Here is an 18,170-nt window from a genome sequence, read left to right as displayed (position 1 = left end):
ATAAGGAGATTTGCTAATGAAAATGGAAGTAAATGAAGATGTAGCTGTAACTCTTGATTGCCAGTTAAATTTTCTAGATTACATTGATCTCTGTTTTCTCCACTCTTTCTTTTAAGATGAATTAATGGAACTTCTCTACATCAAGTTACAATAATGTTGAAAGTTTGGTTATCTTGCAGCTTTCTAGCTCTGCTTTACACTGACACTGTAGAAGGAGCTCATTAGGGACACTATAAATAAATATGAGGCTCATTTTTCTGTGCCACTAAGTAGGTCCCACTTCAATTCAGAGCAAATACATTATATAAGTCTAGCGAGGGGAGCTCTCCTTGGCACATACACTGGCATTAACCTATTGTTAATGAAATTCAAAGCCTGTTTTCTCTCCTAAAGGGTGGACTGGGCTTTGTGTGAGCTGTCAGTGGAAATTAGGAGTTTAGTAATTGTTGTAGTAACAAAAGAAGAGGTTTGTACTTCTTTGTACTTGTGTACTTTTGACAAATACTGCTAACTACTTAGCATTTGGTCCCCTTTACTAACCAGCAGTTAAAATGGTGGGTTTGGGTAATAATAAAAATAAAAAATAATATATGAACTTATTTTTCCAAATAATGTTATTCTTCCATTGAGGCCCTACAGTAATAATGTACTCTTACTCTTCAGAAATTCATCTCAGGAAAGCAACTAAGTGTATCTTCCTTCTTGTGGTTCAGAATCCTATCTTCTGTTGCTTTAAAGCTATGTACACATTCATGTGGGTAAATAAATGGTCTTTTTGGACTTAATTTCCTTTTTTAAACATCCCAGTCTATCAATTTTGAAATTTCCTTAGTTGTCTTCATTTAAGGCATTTATTTCTGCTGCTGATGACAGGTGACACTTAACCCTGGGTCCCTGATAAGAACATGTCAGTGGACACTGCTGTATCAAGCGCATGGCTAGTGACAGCATCCAGCATTTTCTAACCATGGGTTCTAATTACATGAGTGTGACATTTGTAGAGGCATGAACTGGAAGAGTTCAGCATGGCAAAGTAAAGGAAGTACTCAAAGAAGAACAAATCTTCCTCTTGCATCAGGCATGTTAGCTCTTGAGGCAGCTATGGAGCATTGCAGGGTAACATTTACACAGCAGTTAAATCGTGAAGTTTCCTGCTAATCCATTTTGACAGTGCTGTTACAGGGTTCATGAGCATGTGCAAAGACTTTCCCTGAACCTGCTGTTTCAGTGCAGAGTTCAGCATTTGAAGCACTGATGGAGCAGGGGGAGCAGCAAGTCCCTCTGGAGCCACTTTCTGCAAGCAGTGTGAAAATGGGCATCTGCAGGTAATGTGGATGATGGCCATCAGCCTTGGCCACCTGTTGACAAAAGAAAGAAAGTAAAGCTTCAGTCTTGGGAGTGTAGGAACCTTTGTCACTTTGCAGTTCTGCCTGTGGGCTTTCTTGAGATCCCTGTATCTTGTATGCTGGGTTGACATCCCAGGCTGCACCTTCAGCCTCTCTATTTCTTCAGCCATCAGTTGTTGTGAGCTGAGGGTGCTGTTGAAACTGGCGAAGATCTGACAGGTGTATTCTATGGAGGGGCTTGACAGCTGGCCTGCAAGCAAAACTGAGTTACTAGAAGAAATAACAGTTGCTGATTTTCAAGTGTATCCATAGCAAGGAAGAAGACAAGGCCTTCAGCATGGAAACAGATTAGAAAAGATACATGGAAATTTTTGTAAGCTAGACTACGTGCCTAAGTAGATGTGTATGAGTGCCTTATTAAATTTCTGTAAAACTTCTGCCAATTATATTGACGCTAATTGCTTTGCACCAATGAATAGAATAAGTTACTGTGATGTAGTTAATGACTTAAGATGACGCTTTGTTAAGAATATATAAGCTGGAGAACACACAGAATATAAAAACTTTTTTCTTCTTGGACCCTGATCACGTGTGTTATGTCACATCTGACCTAATGGTGACAGTATTCTATGAAGGATTTGCTCAAGGAAAGAAGTATCTGATTAATAAATTTTATTTTTGAATAGGAGGCAGGATTGATATTCAAGGTCTTTAGCATAAAGTGTGTTGTTCAGTAGGCAGTATTTCTTTCTGTAGTCATTTCCATGGCATTGTTATTGTATCTGCCCTTGTTTTGTGCATTAAGCTGTTAATACAGTTCAACTTTAAAATTGTAACAGCCCCTTCACATCTCTTAATTAAAGTAAGAAATTATTTCCAATTATTTCTAGTTATGCTTTGATTGCTTTCTGGTTGTTCCCATGTGTATGGATGTATGGACCAGGCCACATTCATTTAAAGACCACTGATCTCAAATTTGAGAAAGCTGTACTGTCATTTGTTAGCATCTTTTAAACTTTAAGACTTTAGCTCAAGCTGCTTTCTTCATTTTTGCCATCGTTATCTTTTAAACCTTCAATCAGGAGAGTGCCAGGAGGCACTGCCACTCAGATGCCATGACCTCAGTGGAGATCCATGATTGAGACAAATCTTTTTTACTTGAGGCGGGGCTGTCAAGATTCTTAGAGTACTTTTCCAAGCACCAGTTTTGGACTCAAAAATCACCCTATCTTAACTTAGTTTTCTTTTTTTGGAATCATGTTACTTCTCTGCAGTAAGTTTTTGGACCATCTCCAGTTACTTCAGACTCATTCCTATTTCTGTTTTTCTTTTCCATTGGTAGATATGAGTAGACAGTAGTTTTCAGAGCACTTAAATCCTCAGATCTCACACAGCTGGAAATTGGTAAGGATTGCTTGAGGAAAGGCAGAGGAAAATTAGTACTTTCTGAGTTTCATGTTAGGGCTGGTAGATTGCCAATTTGAAAAATGTAAAGTGAGGGCTATAGGCTGTGCTAGAGTAGAAAAAGGGGCTGGGATAAAGGGACTGAGTGGGATAAAAAGCCAAAGTTGTGGTTTGCCAATAAATTCATCAGCAAGTTCGCTGGTGTGATGGTTGTGGGTGTAGAAGTGTGTTGTGGTATTAAAGCAGACAGAATTTTGATCTCAGCAATTTAGAAACTGGTAATGTAGACCTAAATATTAATAACTTTTTCAACAGACTTTTAGTACTAGACAGACTGCAGCAGACAGGAATTATGATGTTTGTTAAAATGGTTGAGATGAACATAAAGGCATGCATACTACTAAGTTTAGTTGTATGGAGAATATGCTGTGTATATGGAGTTTTGCCGAGACATGGAGGAGAAGGTACTTAACCTATGATTAACTGATCTTTAACTTTGTCAAAACTCTAACTTGCCTAGTTATATTTGACTTTCAGCTCATTTTCTGAACTGGCAGCTGCCTGTTTTTACTGTTGAACAGACATACCAGCTTTCCAGATAGATGCACATAGTCATACCACGACATAAATATTTTACGCAGCGGAAGAGGGAGAAGAGAGAGAAGATGAATATTGTGTTGTTACGAATGTGTTACAGTGACCCAGAGTACCTACTTCTGCTAACATTTGTCTTTTTCTCTACTTTTAATGCTAGGTGTACCCTGAATTGCAAATCACCAATGTTGTGGAAGCCAACCAGCCAGTTACAATACAGAACTGGTGCAAGAGGGGATGGAAGCAGTGCAATGGTCACCCGCATATCGTGGTTCCCTACAGGTGTCTGGGTGAGTGACTCAGTTTTAGTCTGTTTTTTCCTGCTCTATTTTTTTTCAATCTCTTCATAAGAAAGACAGAAAATCTGCATAAATGTCTTCTATACCTCAGTGTTATTGTCTTTTCTGAAGGGAGTTTTGTCCAGTTGTTCAGTCCTTTGGAACTGCATTATCTAGAAGGAAAGTACTCCTGCTCTTCCCTAATTAAACCCTTCCTTTTTCACATTAATTTTTGAATATCTAGTACTTGGACTCTTACCATGAAAGACTATGGGAATCTATATTTGTTGAAACGAATCAAAAGATAGTTTATACATTCCTCCATTTTATCCTTCAATGTTATTTTTGTAGCAGTTGCTTGCTGTTCTCTCCTGTGTCCTTGGTGCTTTAAATCAATTAAAAGTGATGTTTCAGCCCTCGTTTTTTGCTAACCTTTACTTCTGTCTGCATTAGAAAATAGAATTGGTGATTTGCCATTTTCATTAACATTCTAGGCATGACATTTTCTTTATATTATTCCATGTTTAAGTATGTTGTTTTACCATTGCCATTTGAACTGTGATAAATGCTGGAGTTCAGAGTTGAGACTTGCTTTTCTATTAAGCCAGGACAGCTAAAAGGCATAGAAGCCAACTCAAACCAGTTATTCCATGAATCAAATAATGAAACTTTTTTTTTTTAATATGCAATGTTTCTAGAAATTTTGTTCATTTGTGTAGAGTGGGTAAAACACAGGGCACAATCTGCCCTTAGCAAAGTTGGGAATGAAGAGGAACTAACAGAAATGCTACCTGTGTGGTCAAAAGTGCCAAAACAGCAGGTGTATAAAATCTGTGCTAAGTATCAGGGAAATTTTTTTGCTTGGCCAAGTTTCTAGATCTGATATTTGTTTGTACAGATATAAAATCAGTGTTTCTAAACCTGCGGTATATCATTGTTAATGCTACTGAGACTCTGCAGGATTAGTTTATTCTGAGCAAAAGTCCTCCAGGAGAACTCAAATTCAAGACACTTGGTGAGGAGAAGAACCTGCCTCTAGGAATTACAGATTCTGATTCTGGAAAGGAGCCTGCTGGCTTTTGTCTTTTTCCAGGCATGAGTTGAGTTGGTTGGTTCCACCACAAGCTTTACTACTAAAAGGGACATGCTCTTTTACCCGTTTGTTGCTGTGTTTTCTTTAGTTTTTTATAGTCAGGATAGAAGCATCAGTCTGTAGTCTTAATGTGTGTCTAAAGCCAGATGAGCAACTTGTCAGAGATGAGGCAGAGCTGCAGTCTCACATAGAATGTATCACCATATATTGGATCAGATTCCATGAGAGTGCACTTGTGCTAATTAGAGATACAGTGGAAGAACATCAGACTAGTGGAACTATAAAAACTAAATTTTATTATTTATTTTATCATCACCACAAGCAAAGCTATGAATTAAGAAAAGGGAACTCTTAGGCTCAGGACTCTCTATCTTTATGTAGATTTGGTCAGTGCCCTGGAGCTCTTACAACCTAATTTAAGCAAAAATGTCATCATAAGAGCAAATGAATATAAATAGGCTGTGAATACATTTAGTCTGCAATTATAAGGAAGTATCTGCACACGTAAGGAGCTCCAATAGTTGTCTGGTTAAGGAGTAAAAAGTCTAATCACATGGAAGGAAGTTCATAAATTTGTGGACAGGACTATATGCAGTTCCTTGGAGGAGTGAGGAACTGGACTTGGACTTTTAAGGTGCCTTCCTTGAGTTGCAGTTTTGAAAGAAAAATCATTGCAAGGTGTATGGCTGCAATCTTAAGTAGTAGCAAGGTTTGGATGCAAAAATTTTAAAGATGTTTAAGTGCTTCATTATCATTAGCCCTTAGCCCTCTATTTTTATTTTTAAATCCCCATATATGCTGGTTTTTTTTCTGATTTCCGTGTAATTTAGGCTTATGTAGATGCGTTTGACACATTGTGTTTGTTATGATTTTCACATGCTGACATTCATCTTTTGACCCTGACTAGAATAAACCTTAGATACTGGTGTTCTCAAGGGTCTACTGGGGGATACGTGGCCACATAATTACTTCCTCTGGAGGAAAAATGGGGGCAGTAGCCATAATCTGCAATTTCTCCATCAACCAGCCCTCTGTTTGTTGCATACTATGTCTGTCTTGGAATACTTTCTCTTAAATCACGTTTTTATACGGATCTAAGGAGTCCAGAGAGCTTTTAAATTTTTTTTCTCTCCTCCTAGTACTTCTTCAGTATTAAAAGATAATTTTCTAAAAAGTTGCATCTTGCCTGTCAGCTCTGTGTGTGCCTCAGCTATTCTTAGTCTGGTAGCTGTTAGTGGACATTGTCAGAAGTTGGGCATTGCCTGTGCCCATTCCTCTGTAATTTTAATGCAAATAGACCCTTGCCCTAGACCACTGTTAAATCTATCTGGTAGGAATTAAGATACCAACAGAAAGTTTGTCAGTGGGCAGCTGATTGCAGGGTTGAGTTTGATTTTGCATTGCTCTGAGGATCCTTACTAGCCCAGTAATTTCTTCCATCTTGACAGTATTTTTCGCAGTTGAGAAGCAGCAAGTGACAGAAATCTGGCTGCTTTCAGGCCAGAGCATCTTTGATGTACAGTCTGCTTGCATCATAATCTTCAGCCAAGGCTTTCAAATGTAGAGCCCATTTCACTACAGCCCTTGCCTGCTCCAGCAGTTTTTTCTCTTTGAGACTTGTGCAGGGCAGTAGTTACAGCAGTTCTTTGTATTAGCTGTGTATTTCAGTAACATGCATCAGATTTACTAGATTACACAGCTTCATATTTTCTTAAAAGAATGGAACTAAAGCATAAAAACAGTGGTTTGAACAAAACAAAGCAAAAGCCCCTTATTTGAGTCAGCCATGTGTCCTTGCATTGACCACAGAAATATTTCCTAAAAATGTTCTAATTGGATCTAATCTTAAAGAGTTTAATTACATTGTTTGAGTGAGGACTGTGGTGCTTGACATAAAGCCACAAATGTGTTTGGGTACATATCAAAGATGAGGAGCTGTGAGATGTGCTGGTGGAAGAGTGAAGATCTGCAGAACGCCCTTCTCCCTGTGTCAGGTGTGTGTGCCACCCCAGTGTGGTGCCTGCACCACTTGCTGTGTGGCACAGCTTGCAGGGTTGCTGCAGACAGTGTCAAGAAACCAATGATTTCTTCTTTGCTTTACAGAAACTGTTTTTGGGAAAATACCATGGCCACCAACCTGGCCATGTAAGTGTTGGTGGGAGCTCTGCTGGTGGTCACAGCAGGAGGGCAGGATTTCTGCCGTGGGCAAAAAACATTTCTAGTTTGCACTTTTTCCTCTCTTCACTGCTTGCCGAGGAAAAGCAGATGGTGAATTTGTGCAGTGTGGCTGTGAAATGAAGTCGTTCACTCCATGTTCCTTGCTGGTTGTGGGAGCAGGCATCCTTATCCCAGAGATTTGATTCTTTTAATACTTGGATAAATGTGTTGCTGTGAGTTTGTGAATAGATGACATTTCATTTTGTGTTGGTGGAATACATCCTGAACCCTGGATAGAGATGAGAAGCTCAGTTATGTGGGTGTTTGTGGATCATTATGTGGGCATGGCATACAGGATATAGCAAGGTGTGGCAAAGGGGGAATTACAGATAACTTGTGCTGTGTGAAGCGCATGGTTGGGAGTGGCTCTGCCTCATTATCCTGTTAATGTATGCTGCTAAACACTGCATTCACAGTGTTGGAAAGATCCAGATGTGTTGGAATCTCGTTATTTATACAGCGTCTGTCAATCACAGTGTGATTACTTGCAGTAATTTGTTCATAAAACAAGTAGATTCAGTGTCCTGGTTTGGGGCAAATTTGGGAGAGAACCTCCGAAGGGGTTCTTCTAGAAAGCAGATTCAAGCGGCCCCTCCCCCAGCCAGTTCGGGAAAATATTTCCTCGGAGAAAAGTGGAATAAAGCTGTTTATTTAACAGGCAAAGCATTCACCTGCACAAAACAACCCCGAACAATATTAAACAATAAAACCTCTTGCTGCTCCAAAAGAGATGACAGACTCAGGAAGTCCCTTTGTGGGCTGTAGCTCAGCTCACCCAGTCTCTGATCAGTCCCTCTGGTGCTGGAAATGCCACAGCTCAGACCCGACCTGGTGACCCACAGGTGTGAGCTGCTGGTGCTCTTCTGGGTGTTCAGTCCAGAGCAGGTTTAAACAGGTCCAAATAAAAATAAAAACCACAGTCCAGGGAACTTCTCTGTCTTAGCTAGCTAAAAACTAAGAGCAAAGGAAGCTCTGTCTTGCCACTTCTCTGTCCACAGACAAGACAGTCCAGGGGCAGGAATGTGGAGGAGTGAGTGCAGTGTCTGAAAACAAGCTGTATGCTCTTCTACCCCTCCTCCCTTCACTCTCAGAACCAGTCTTAAAGGTGAAAAACTTACTTCTGGGCTAAACAGGTGAATGGGGATACGAGCATCATAAAGTCACCCCAGCACATTAGGTTATATGAAAAGTACATTTTGCTGCTTGGTTATGTGGTGTAAAACTGGCTTCTGCATCTGTTAAAAAAAAAAAAGTCTTTGAAAATATTTTTTAACTTTTCAGGGCTTTATTACTCTAACTTACAGGGCTTTATTACTCTAGCAGTTTGTGAAGTTATCATCTTGTTGAAGTGTCTTGGTTTGAAAGATAGGTGTCTGCCAAGGAGGATGGGAACCTCCCTACCTTCCCTCAAAATTATTACAACTTTGAAGTTACAGGGCTTTCAGGCAAAGATACTGGAAAAGGAATAGCGGTTCTTTACTTATATATAGATCTATATGTATAACAAGGCAAACAAACAAACAGCAGCAACAACAAACAAAACTAGAAAATCAGTACCAGCCGTATCGCGGCCGTTGAGCGAACTCACCTCAGGAAGCCAATCCCTGTGCCCTTCCAGATGGCAAAATGGGCTGTAGCAGGAACCTTGGAGCTGGAATGGCAGAGGTGGGCACACACTGGGTGACAAACAATGTGTAGCAGAAACTCGCAGCCCTGTCAGGAGCCCTGGGGTGTCCTGTTGGCCACCTGATGATGAGTTGAAGTGTTGCAAAAAAGCCTGAGGCAGCAGCAGAAAACAGTGGGGCTGGGCAGCTGCAGCTGGGTTTCTGCAAGCAGCTGCCACAAGCAGCTGGGAGATGCCTTCTGTGAAGGGGAAGGGGTTTGGGGTTCCGGTTTTTCCCCTGAGGTACCTGAGTAGATGATGAGGGTCGTTTCCCACGAGAAGAGGGGTGTTAATAAGGTCCCAGTTCAACAGCTGCTCTTACGAGTAAAGGCTCACCCAGGGTAAGGAAGAAGCACTAAAGGATTGGCCTGGGCTGGCAGTAAATTCTCCCCATGATAGCAGCAACTGGACTGTTCCCTTCTGATCCCGAGACAGAGAGAGAGGAGCTTGAGCCCAGTACCTGACCCCCCAGCCAAAATCTTGTGTTATCTCTGTGTGAGAAACAGCTGCTCACTTAGAAAATTTTAAAAGGTTTAATAAACCTTAACAAAAATATAACAAAGGACTACATAAGGAAAAAGCTGCAGCGCTGGGAACTGCCCCTCATGGATACCACATGGCCAGTTCATCTTCAAGATGGATGCTCAGTCTTTTATACCCCTGGGGTTGCATCAGCCAGCCCAGCCCCTCCCAAAGTCTGTCAGTCAGCCCTTCTTTGCCATTTATCAGTGGAGACTGCTGTCTTGTAACTTGATTGGAGGTCAGGTGTGGCCATGCTGCACCCCCTGAGCAACCCCCTGAGCTTTTCCATTCCCCACTGCCCCAGGCAAGGGACACCTGTGCAGCCTTCTTTGTACCTGTCCTAGACAGCCCCGGCTGTCTGATGGCAGCAGTACAGGGGGGAAAGGGAACTGTGGGGAGAACAGAGGACATCTAAACTACAATAACATAACTATGCATCACTAAAGCTTCTCTTAATATTCAGACAAGTTATCTTTTAATTGCAAGAGCCAATCATCTCATTATCCATTTATAACATCTATCCTTCCAAAGAGAAAACCTCCTCCAGCTAAGAGAGAGGCCAGCTGCACTCTTCCCCCCTCCTCCCCATCTCAACCCCATCTTTTGCCTTTCAAGTACTGGTCTTTATAGTCTCTTAGGCAACAAATGGGACAAAATTGCCTGAGAGAAAGGAAAAAAAAAAAAAAGGGAAAACTCCTAACCTTCAACCTGATGTCAGAACAAAAGGTTTGATATGAATTATATCAAAGAAAACACCAAGGTTATGCATGGAAGCCAATTATATCAAAGAAAACACCAAGGTTATGCATGGAATGGATAATTTAAATAGATATGTAATTGGTAGTTCTTCTAGTGGTAGTTCTTCTAAAATTACTTGCTGTTTTAATGGTGGATTTTTTTCACACAAGAATGTTAAGTGCCTGTATATTTGTATACATGGCAAAACTTGCTGTTTTTACCTCCTCTGGACTCACATTGCACCTGTTTGTATTGCATTGGCAATACAAATTCTCCTCTGAGTAGTTGGAAACACTTTCCACTGGCTTTTCCGTGCAGTACCTAATTAACAGAAAGACATTAAATAATTGTCCCGGAATTTTTCTGTCCCTGTTAGTTTAGCTTTTCACCTCCAACTTGCCTCAGTCTTCAGTCAGCCGTGTGAGTGATGCAGACAAGCCTCACACCACACTGTTCCTAAAATAAAACAAATTGCCTTAGTTTCAGCCTACACAACTACAACATGTCTAGTTTTTCTGGCAACACTAGCTGACAGGAAGCAGAGGAGTCACTGATTATTCAGATAAACTGTTATAGATGAGTAATGGTTGGCTCTCACAATTAAGAGGTAGATATTATGTATATGTTAAAAGATGTATTGTGATGTTATTGTAATATGTCCCCCATAGTCTTTCCCCTCCCCCTTGTAACAGCCTCAGTAGTCAGGGCATTTAGAGAAAATCTCCACCAACAGACAGCAGAGAAGGAGTTGACTGATAAAACTTGGGGAACTTCAAAAGGCAGGGCATCCATTTTGTAGGGGAGCCAGGAGGCTGATAGTCTTGGGGGGCAGGGCTCCCAGAGCTACAATTTTTCCTTATTCAGTCTTTTGTAATATTTTTTTGTTAAGGTTTACTAAACCTTTAAAATTTTTAAAAGTGAGCAGTTGTTTCTCACATAAACAATAACGAATTTATTGGTTCATTATAATTCTAAGAAGATCTATTGCCTCATGGCTTATAACTGTGTCATTTCAAGTATTTTCTTCTCAAAGCAGGACTGTATAAACCATTTAAAGTGGCCTTTGGCATGTTTCAGGGGACAAAATCCCATCAGCTCGATAAAGAGGAAGGGAGCTGGCAGAGAAATCCTGAATAAGATCATCCACCAGCAGCACAAACACTTCCTCAGGCAGTCATAACTCTGTTTCTGGATGCTTCCACCTCTTCACTCCAGCCAAACATTGGTTCAGCTGTTGGGTTAGCCAGATTGTAGCTGAAGGCATGGAAACACTGAAGGGCAGAGATAAAACAGAATCAACATTCTGCTGAGTATCAGAATGTGCTTTATATATGACTAATGTAAAACATCTAATTTTTGAATAGTAAGACCAGAAGAAGAAAGAATTCTGAACTTGTGTATTTCTATGCATTCTTTGGATGTACATATGTTTTACTTGTTTGCTGGTTGCAGTAAGGTTTTAATAGGAACAGGTCACAACACAAAAACTTCTTGAGATCTCGAACGTCACAGGTCTGCAGATCTACTCCTAAAGTAGTAAAATAATTTCTTATAGGTAAGGATTGAAAACTATATGCTGATTTGTCTCTTTACAATGGACCAAGGGAACCAAAACAAGTAGTGTATACACTTCAGCAACAGCTCACAGGAAGTGATCACAAGTATGTGAGTCTTCTTCATAGGCAGCATTACACATTGTAGTAAACCATTCTATATTTAGGAGCTTAAGAAGGAAAAACAGTTTTCCTTCTTGAATGATGACTAAAGCTAGTTGGACTTAGTTTTCTGTCACTTTTAACTCTGCCCAGGATGAGGTATCAGGGATTAAAAGCAGGTGTTCCTGCTTTTTCTGCAGTGCTTTATATAAAAAGAGTTACCCTGAAAAAGTAGTGCTAAAAGACTATTAGTAAGGTTAAAAAGAGCTCAAAAATGGGGAAAAGGGTGAGCTAAGGTGCCTCTCTGATCATAGTTGGACCCTTCCTGTGCAGAGGGTTGCAGGGCGGCTGTGATTGTGGGGCTGCTCTGTCTGCCTGCCCTGTTCCACTGTGGGTGCTAGAATGGGCTATTCTGTGTTTCTTTCCTGGTCCAGCCTCTCCCGCACCCAAGTTACTGTTCACCACTCAGATCCTGCCCAAAGAACTAATTTTCCTCTCAGAAGTTTCTCTAATCTTACCCAAACACTTCAGAGATTATAGGTTTCATTTCATAAATGTCATAAGGGAGAGGGGTCCTTAATTTGTATTTGGAAGCTGGAGAGAAGCTTCAAAACCATAAAAATCTGTTGATAGTTGAGCTCCAAATTGTAAAATGTTTGAAACAGTCTCAATGTGTATGTGAGTGTATGTACCCAAGGAGTGTTTATGAAGCATGTACCTTTGGTTTTGGTAGGTGGGGGTGCATTCACACACACAGAGCCTGTGAGTCATGCATGAACCTGCTGTGTAAGTTCCAGGTCCTTGTTCAATGTACACATCCAGTTTTTGAAACAGACAGAGCAGGAAGTTTTTATCCAAATATGTTTGTAGTGCCACACAGCTGAATGATTTTTTTTTGTGCTTTCCTTCAACCTAAAGAACTTAATTTTGTAGTGGGAGCATCCTCCTAATTAGTGTGTTGTTTGTTTTAGCATCTTAGGAAGGAAGGATGGGGAGAGGAACAGAAAGGAAGCATCCATTTTACCGTTTGGTCATGAAATTGGTCTGCATATATAGCATCTTTCAAAAAATTCTCACCTAACTGAAAGTAGCTGTAAATTCTCATGCTAAGTACATTCTGGTCTTGCAGTATAACTGAATGCTGCCAGCAGATTTGATGCAGTTAACTGCAGAGGAACAGTCAGTGATGGGACTCACTGGGTATTTCTAAAAGATGCTAGGGAATATTCTGGAAATACAGTTCAGTAAGCCTGTCTGGGAGAAGGGATACTTTTTTGATGTGCTGAACATCTAGGAATATTGGACTTGTCAGTGAGTACGATAACTGAGCAAGGGTTGTTTTTTTTTAAGAGTAGTTAAACAAATAGATAGTGTGCCTCCTTTGATTTTTCAGAAGATATTTAACAAGGTCCACTACTAAAAGCTATTAAAGAATTTAATCTACCATGGAATAGAAGAGAAAACACTTATATGGCTAAATAAAGATAAGAAAAGGCAGGAATTAAAGGTCCACCCACAAACTAGAGAAAGGTCACCAACAGAATCTCAAGGGATCAGTTCCTGTGCCAGTGATGTTCAAAGTATGTGTGATATGTAAAAAAGGGTAAGTTGCGCAGTGACCCATCTGATAAAGATACTAAGTTATTCAAGGTAGAGTTAATAAAGGCAAATTACAAGGAATTTCAGAAGTGCCTTTGATACAGAGTGACTGGATGTAAAATGGAAGCAAAAATTAATGTAGTAAAGGCAGCGTTTATTGGAGAAGCCCAAAATGCAATAATCTTATATTAGTGTGTATGGTGAGACAGTGAGTAACTTCAGACTTCTCAGGATTGAGACCTTGGGGATTAACAGTTCTGTGAAAATGTATGTTCATTAGTACCAAAACCCAACAGTCTGAGGGATTATTAGGAAAGGAATGGGGGACAAGGCACGAAACATAACTGCACCACTGTGTCAACTGTGGACTTTCTTGTATTTGTGAACGCTGTGTGCACTGCTGGTTGTTTTCAGAAGTGCAGAGTGGAAGAGTTAAGAGTGATGGGGAGTGCTTGAAGTACAACATGGCTCCCATAAAAGAAATGACACAGTAGATTAGATCTTTCCTGTATAGAAAAGAAGATGACTGGAAGATCTGACAGCACTTCGCAAAGTCATGAGTAGCTTGGAGGGGATGGATGAGGAATGGTCATTCACCCTGTATTTCATGAGAAGACCTCAGATTATCAAGTAAAACTTGTAAGCCTCAGGTTTCAAGCAAACAAGTAATTTAAAGGTTATAAATTTTGTTGCACAATGTGTATGTAGGTTCCTCATCCATCTGCCACAGTGTCTTTTGGATGCTGAGAGCCTATAAAGTTTCAAAACCCAACAGTTCATTACAAGATGACTCATAAGGTGTTAGGGACCCTGGTCTTGAGTCTGTAGAAGTTGTGGTGAAGCAGGGTCTTGGGGAAGTACTGCTGCGTGCTCTTCTGCAAACACCTTATGCCCTTTTGTGATGCAGTGTTCACCTGCATTTGACCACTCGAGCTAAAATATTTTGTGCACTGAGATAGACATTGTCATGCTATGTTGCTTCCTCTGCCATATCAAAGTGCTTGCCATCAGACTAGTTACTCCTTTCCCTTCTAGCCTGCTGCTCTCCTGCCTTTCTTCATCTCTGAGGGTACTGCCCCTGTCTGGCTCTTCCTACAGAGTCACTTGCTCCAGATTTTCCAGTCTTGGTCTATTCTTTGGCTTACCAGATGCTGGTGTCTTGACCATCACCATTCCACTCAAGTCTCCCAGGCAACGATGTTTCTTCACCTCTCCTTTCCTTCTGAGTAATTCTCCTCTTACCTTGACATCTGCCTTTTCCTCTCAGCACATTCTCTTCTTCCTGTCAGCATCTGCTATCCAAGCCAGTTTTGTGTCCACTTCCCAGCTCTTCATCAGCTCTGCCATGCATCTATTGTTATCTTATTTCACACCTCACTTGATGCTACCTGAGCAAGCAGATAAGGGCTCTGTGATCCTTCCTGGAAGTGATGAGATCAGTCTGTTCCAGCATGATTTCTTCTATGGTGAGTGGAGCTCTGCTCATAAGAGCAGCTCTTGTACTGGGACCTTATTAAGACCTATCACCGGCCGGGGCTATGTACAAATCACAAACGGGACAGAACTGCTGTGGAATGTTCCTTGACCTGTTTTATTTTCCATCATCAGTCTCATTACATGGTTATGGCAATGGGAAGATGCCAGCAGCTCACATCCCAGGCAGCAGACCAATGCTTGCTAGACTAGCACAAACCATTATTCTGTTTGTCCTTACTTTTCTACTTTTAAAATAATTTTTCTACTGACCTATCTCACGGCTACTACTTTGCTCTAATCGCAATTCTACTGTCTCTGAAGCCTGCCTTTTGCAGCTTTCCCAAAACCCTCCAGTTTTATGAATTCCCACAATCACATCCCAGGCAGCAGACCAATGCTTGCTAGACTAGCACAAACCATTATTCTGTTTGTCCTTACTTTTCTACTTTTAAAATAATTTTTCTACTGACCTATCTCACGGCTACTACTTTGCTCTAATCGCAATTCTACTGTCTCTGAAGCCTGCCTTTTGCAGCTTTCCCAAAACCCTCCAGTTTTATGAATTCCCACAACACCCTACCCCACCAAACAGGGGACCCCTTCACCATCTGCTGGGGTGCCTCAGAGGAAACCCCAGGACCCCAAGCCCCTTCTCCCCCCAACCCCTGTTCCTCAAGGGAGCCTCTTTGCTGTGTTTGGGAGTGGGGCTGCCCCTGCCCAGCCCCGGGCTGTTCCTTCAGCCCTGATGGGGTTTTTCTGCCACACTGTAGCCCCCGCACCTCCTGCCTGCCAGGACGCCCCAGCGGTTACAGCTACGGCTGCGGACTTTCTGATACATCCCAGATTTTGCTTTCTGATACATCCCAGATTTTGCTCATTCACACCGTTCTAGCTTGCTAAATCCGAGGGTCCTGCTGGGGCGCTGCGATCGATTGGCTGCCCCTGATTTATTAAAAATATGGATATTGATCAAGTATCAATATCCAACTGTGACAGACAAAGACTCTCTAACAGTTTATAGTTAGAAAGCGTATGTTTATTGTAACGTGAGGCAGCACGCGGATCTTCCCAAATACACACCGCAATTTACAGGTGATTACAGAGTCCTTTTATCTGTACAAGTATTGAATACCCAAAATACAAATGCATATTCATAGCTTTGGTACATCCCATTCCCCGCTTTGTATGGTAATTAGTTCAAAAGCTATTAAGCATGCGTAGTTTGTTCCTTGAAATGGGTTGGTGGTCCTTTTCATGGGGAGGGGTCCCAAAATGAGGAAGTAAATGAAGTCTTCCTCGTTCTGACTTTCCTACTTTTTCAATGCAAATATGACAAATGAACCCTTGGTAGAATTCCCATTCTCATCTTCAATTGGTTTCAGGACAGAGGAGGCCTACAATTGTCTTATGTTCCTAAAAGCTATTTATCAGTTTCTATATTCTTCATTATAAACCCAGCTAACCAAACATTATGTTTTCAAGCAATCAATTATTAGTTAACTATGAACTCTTAACTTCATCAAGGCCTACCCATTTATTCTGACTGACTCTAATAAAGCTTGTCTCTAACTAAAACCTCAGCTTATGTTCTTACATTCTCATCTTTATTAGGGTTAAGTAGGGTTTTGGGGAAGGTTTGTGTCAGAGAGCTCACCTGTAACCTGGACCTTCAGTAAGCGTAGGAAAGAGCTTGGTTAATTTTCAGTCAAGGATTTCTCATTTAGGGCACATTGCCCTTCAGGCAAAGATAAAGGTGGTACTTGGGATGTGGCAGTGCAGTGCCTCAATGTTTATCTGCTCTCGAAGGATAAATTGTCCATACCAGCAAGGGGAAGAATGGCGGCCTTACGGGGCTGTGTTCCAAGTACTGGAAGTCGCTTAGTTCTAGCACATTCATTCGTCAGACTTCATTACTGACATAGTCAGGATGAAGAAGAGGAATGGCCTCACTTTGGCCAGATGCAGACTCAGCAGTGTAACCATGAAATGACAAGCTGGGATTCAAGGGCTGCAGGGCTGTGATGGGACAACATCAGCCACCTTCCTGCTGGATAGATTGTGGTGCTCATTGTGTGCCTGGGGAAAGAATTCTTCATGCTTGTGTAAACATCCAAAATCTTTGCAAGTTGAACTGGCAGTTGAAGGTCAAACATCTTTCAACACTTCCAGTCTCTCTTGCTCACAAGCACAGGCATCTTTGTTGTGCAATCAGAAATACCCTTTAGGTTCCTGTCTTTTACATGAAAGCTTACACTTGTGATTGATACTACGAACAGCTGTGTAGCAAGAAGGCATTTTGTGTTGAAATGTGGGCACTTAGTTTCTTCCAAAAACCTTCTGCAATGGAAAATGTAAGTTGAGAATGGTTATGCACAATCTTTATTTTTAATATTCTTGTCATGGGATGAGTAGCAACAGTAACTTAGGAACTTTCTCAGGCAGGTGTATGTGGCATTCACATTCTCTGAGAAAATCCCTTCACCCAGGATTTTTCTCCTGGGAAACTGAGAAAGCTCAGAGAAAAGGAAGACAATGCTTATCTCATTTGCTTCTCCTGTGTTTTGCTCCTTTGGAATGTGTTTGGAGATTATTTACTCATGGGTGATTGGGTTCTGGTGTGAGTTGTTTTGACTCTTTGGCCAATCAGGGCCAAGCTGTGTCAAGACTTTGGAAAGAGTCACGAGTTTTCATTATTATCCTTTTAGCATTTAATAAGTATCCTTTCTGTATTCTTTAGTATAGTATTCTTTAATATAATATAGTATTATAAAATAATAAATTAGCCTTCTGAGAACATGGAGTCAGATTCATCATTCCTGCCTTCATCGGGTCATTCCCATCAAATACAATAGGTGTATGTGGTGTTTTGGTTTTTTTTTTTTAACAGAATTCCATCCATTCCAAATTCCATCAATTCATACATTAAATAACATTTTTTTTGCTGTGACTTCTTCAGGGTTGGCTTTTTTGTTTGTTTGTTTGTTTTTTTATTTGGGGTTTTTCAAGTTTACTTCTCTTGAAGGTCTTTAAAGTTGGCCATGTGGTTTGCCAATAGCACTGCAGCTGTCATCTCTCTATCCAGGTCTTCTGCCAAAACAAGTGGAACAGTAGTGTGTGTTTTTTAAGGAACCATTTTGACTGTGTGTGAGATTTTTGTGCTTGGAAAACCTGTGTGAAGGTCGGGCAGGGGATGAGTGGTTGGGATGGAAGTGGATGTTCTGAGGAGCCACCAGCTTAGCCCCAGGCAGCCAGGGTACTGCTGATGGGGAGGTGTTCTGTCCTCTCCAGAGTGAGCTGTTATTTCCCTACCACCATCACCTGCCTGCCAGTCTTTGCCTGTTAGCACAGGCGGTGTCTCAAGGTTCTGTAGGTTACTCATCCCTACTGTCACAGGAAGCTGTACAAAGAACAGTGGTGGTACCCAGGCGTGGGAATGCATTCACTTACTAAAGCAAGCATTTGATGGGAATGTTTGGGGGGTTTTGTTTAATCCTGTGCTTGCATTTGTTTATTTATTCTCCATGAGAAGACTTGCATTGGTTTATTTGAAAGGGACTGTACTCTGCTCTTCTCTACTTCTGCCTT

The 18,170-nt window shown here is 41.1% G+C and overlaps 1 protein-coding gene across 2 annotated transcripts in view; it reads left to right on the top strand.

The window, feature by feature from the left end:
* The window catches only part of APP (amyloid beta precursor protein), a 153,980-nt gene that overhangs the window by 22,212 nt on the left and 113,598 nt on the right, over positions 1 to 18,170 (top strand). For both annotated transcript variants that reach the window (XM_005425819.2, XM_005425817.2), the window contains exon 2: positions 3,505 to 3,634. In XM_005425819.2, coding sequence (XP_005425876.1) covers positions 3,505 to 3,634 — 130 coding nt within the window. The remainder of the gene's footprint in view (positions 1 to 3,504; positions 3,635 to 18,170) is intronic.

Source organism: Geospiza fortis, unplaced genomic scaffold, assembly GCF_000277835.1.
Source record: "Geospiza fortis unplaced genomic scaffold, GeoFor_1.0 scaffold154, whole genome shotgun sequence".
NCBI classification, from domain to species: Eukaryota; Metazoa; Chordata; class Aves; order Passeriformes; family Thraupidae; genus Geospiza; species Geospiza fortis.
Note: the sequence above shows the minus strand (reverse complement) of the source record. Positions and strands in the feature narration are given on the sequence as shown.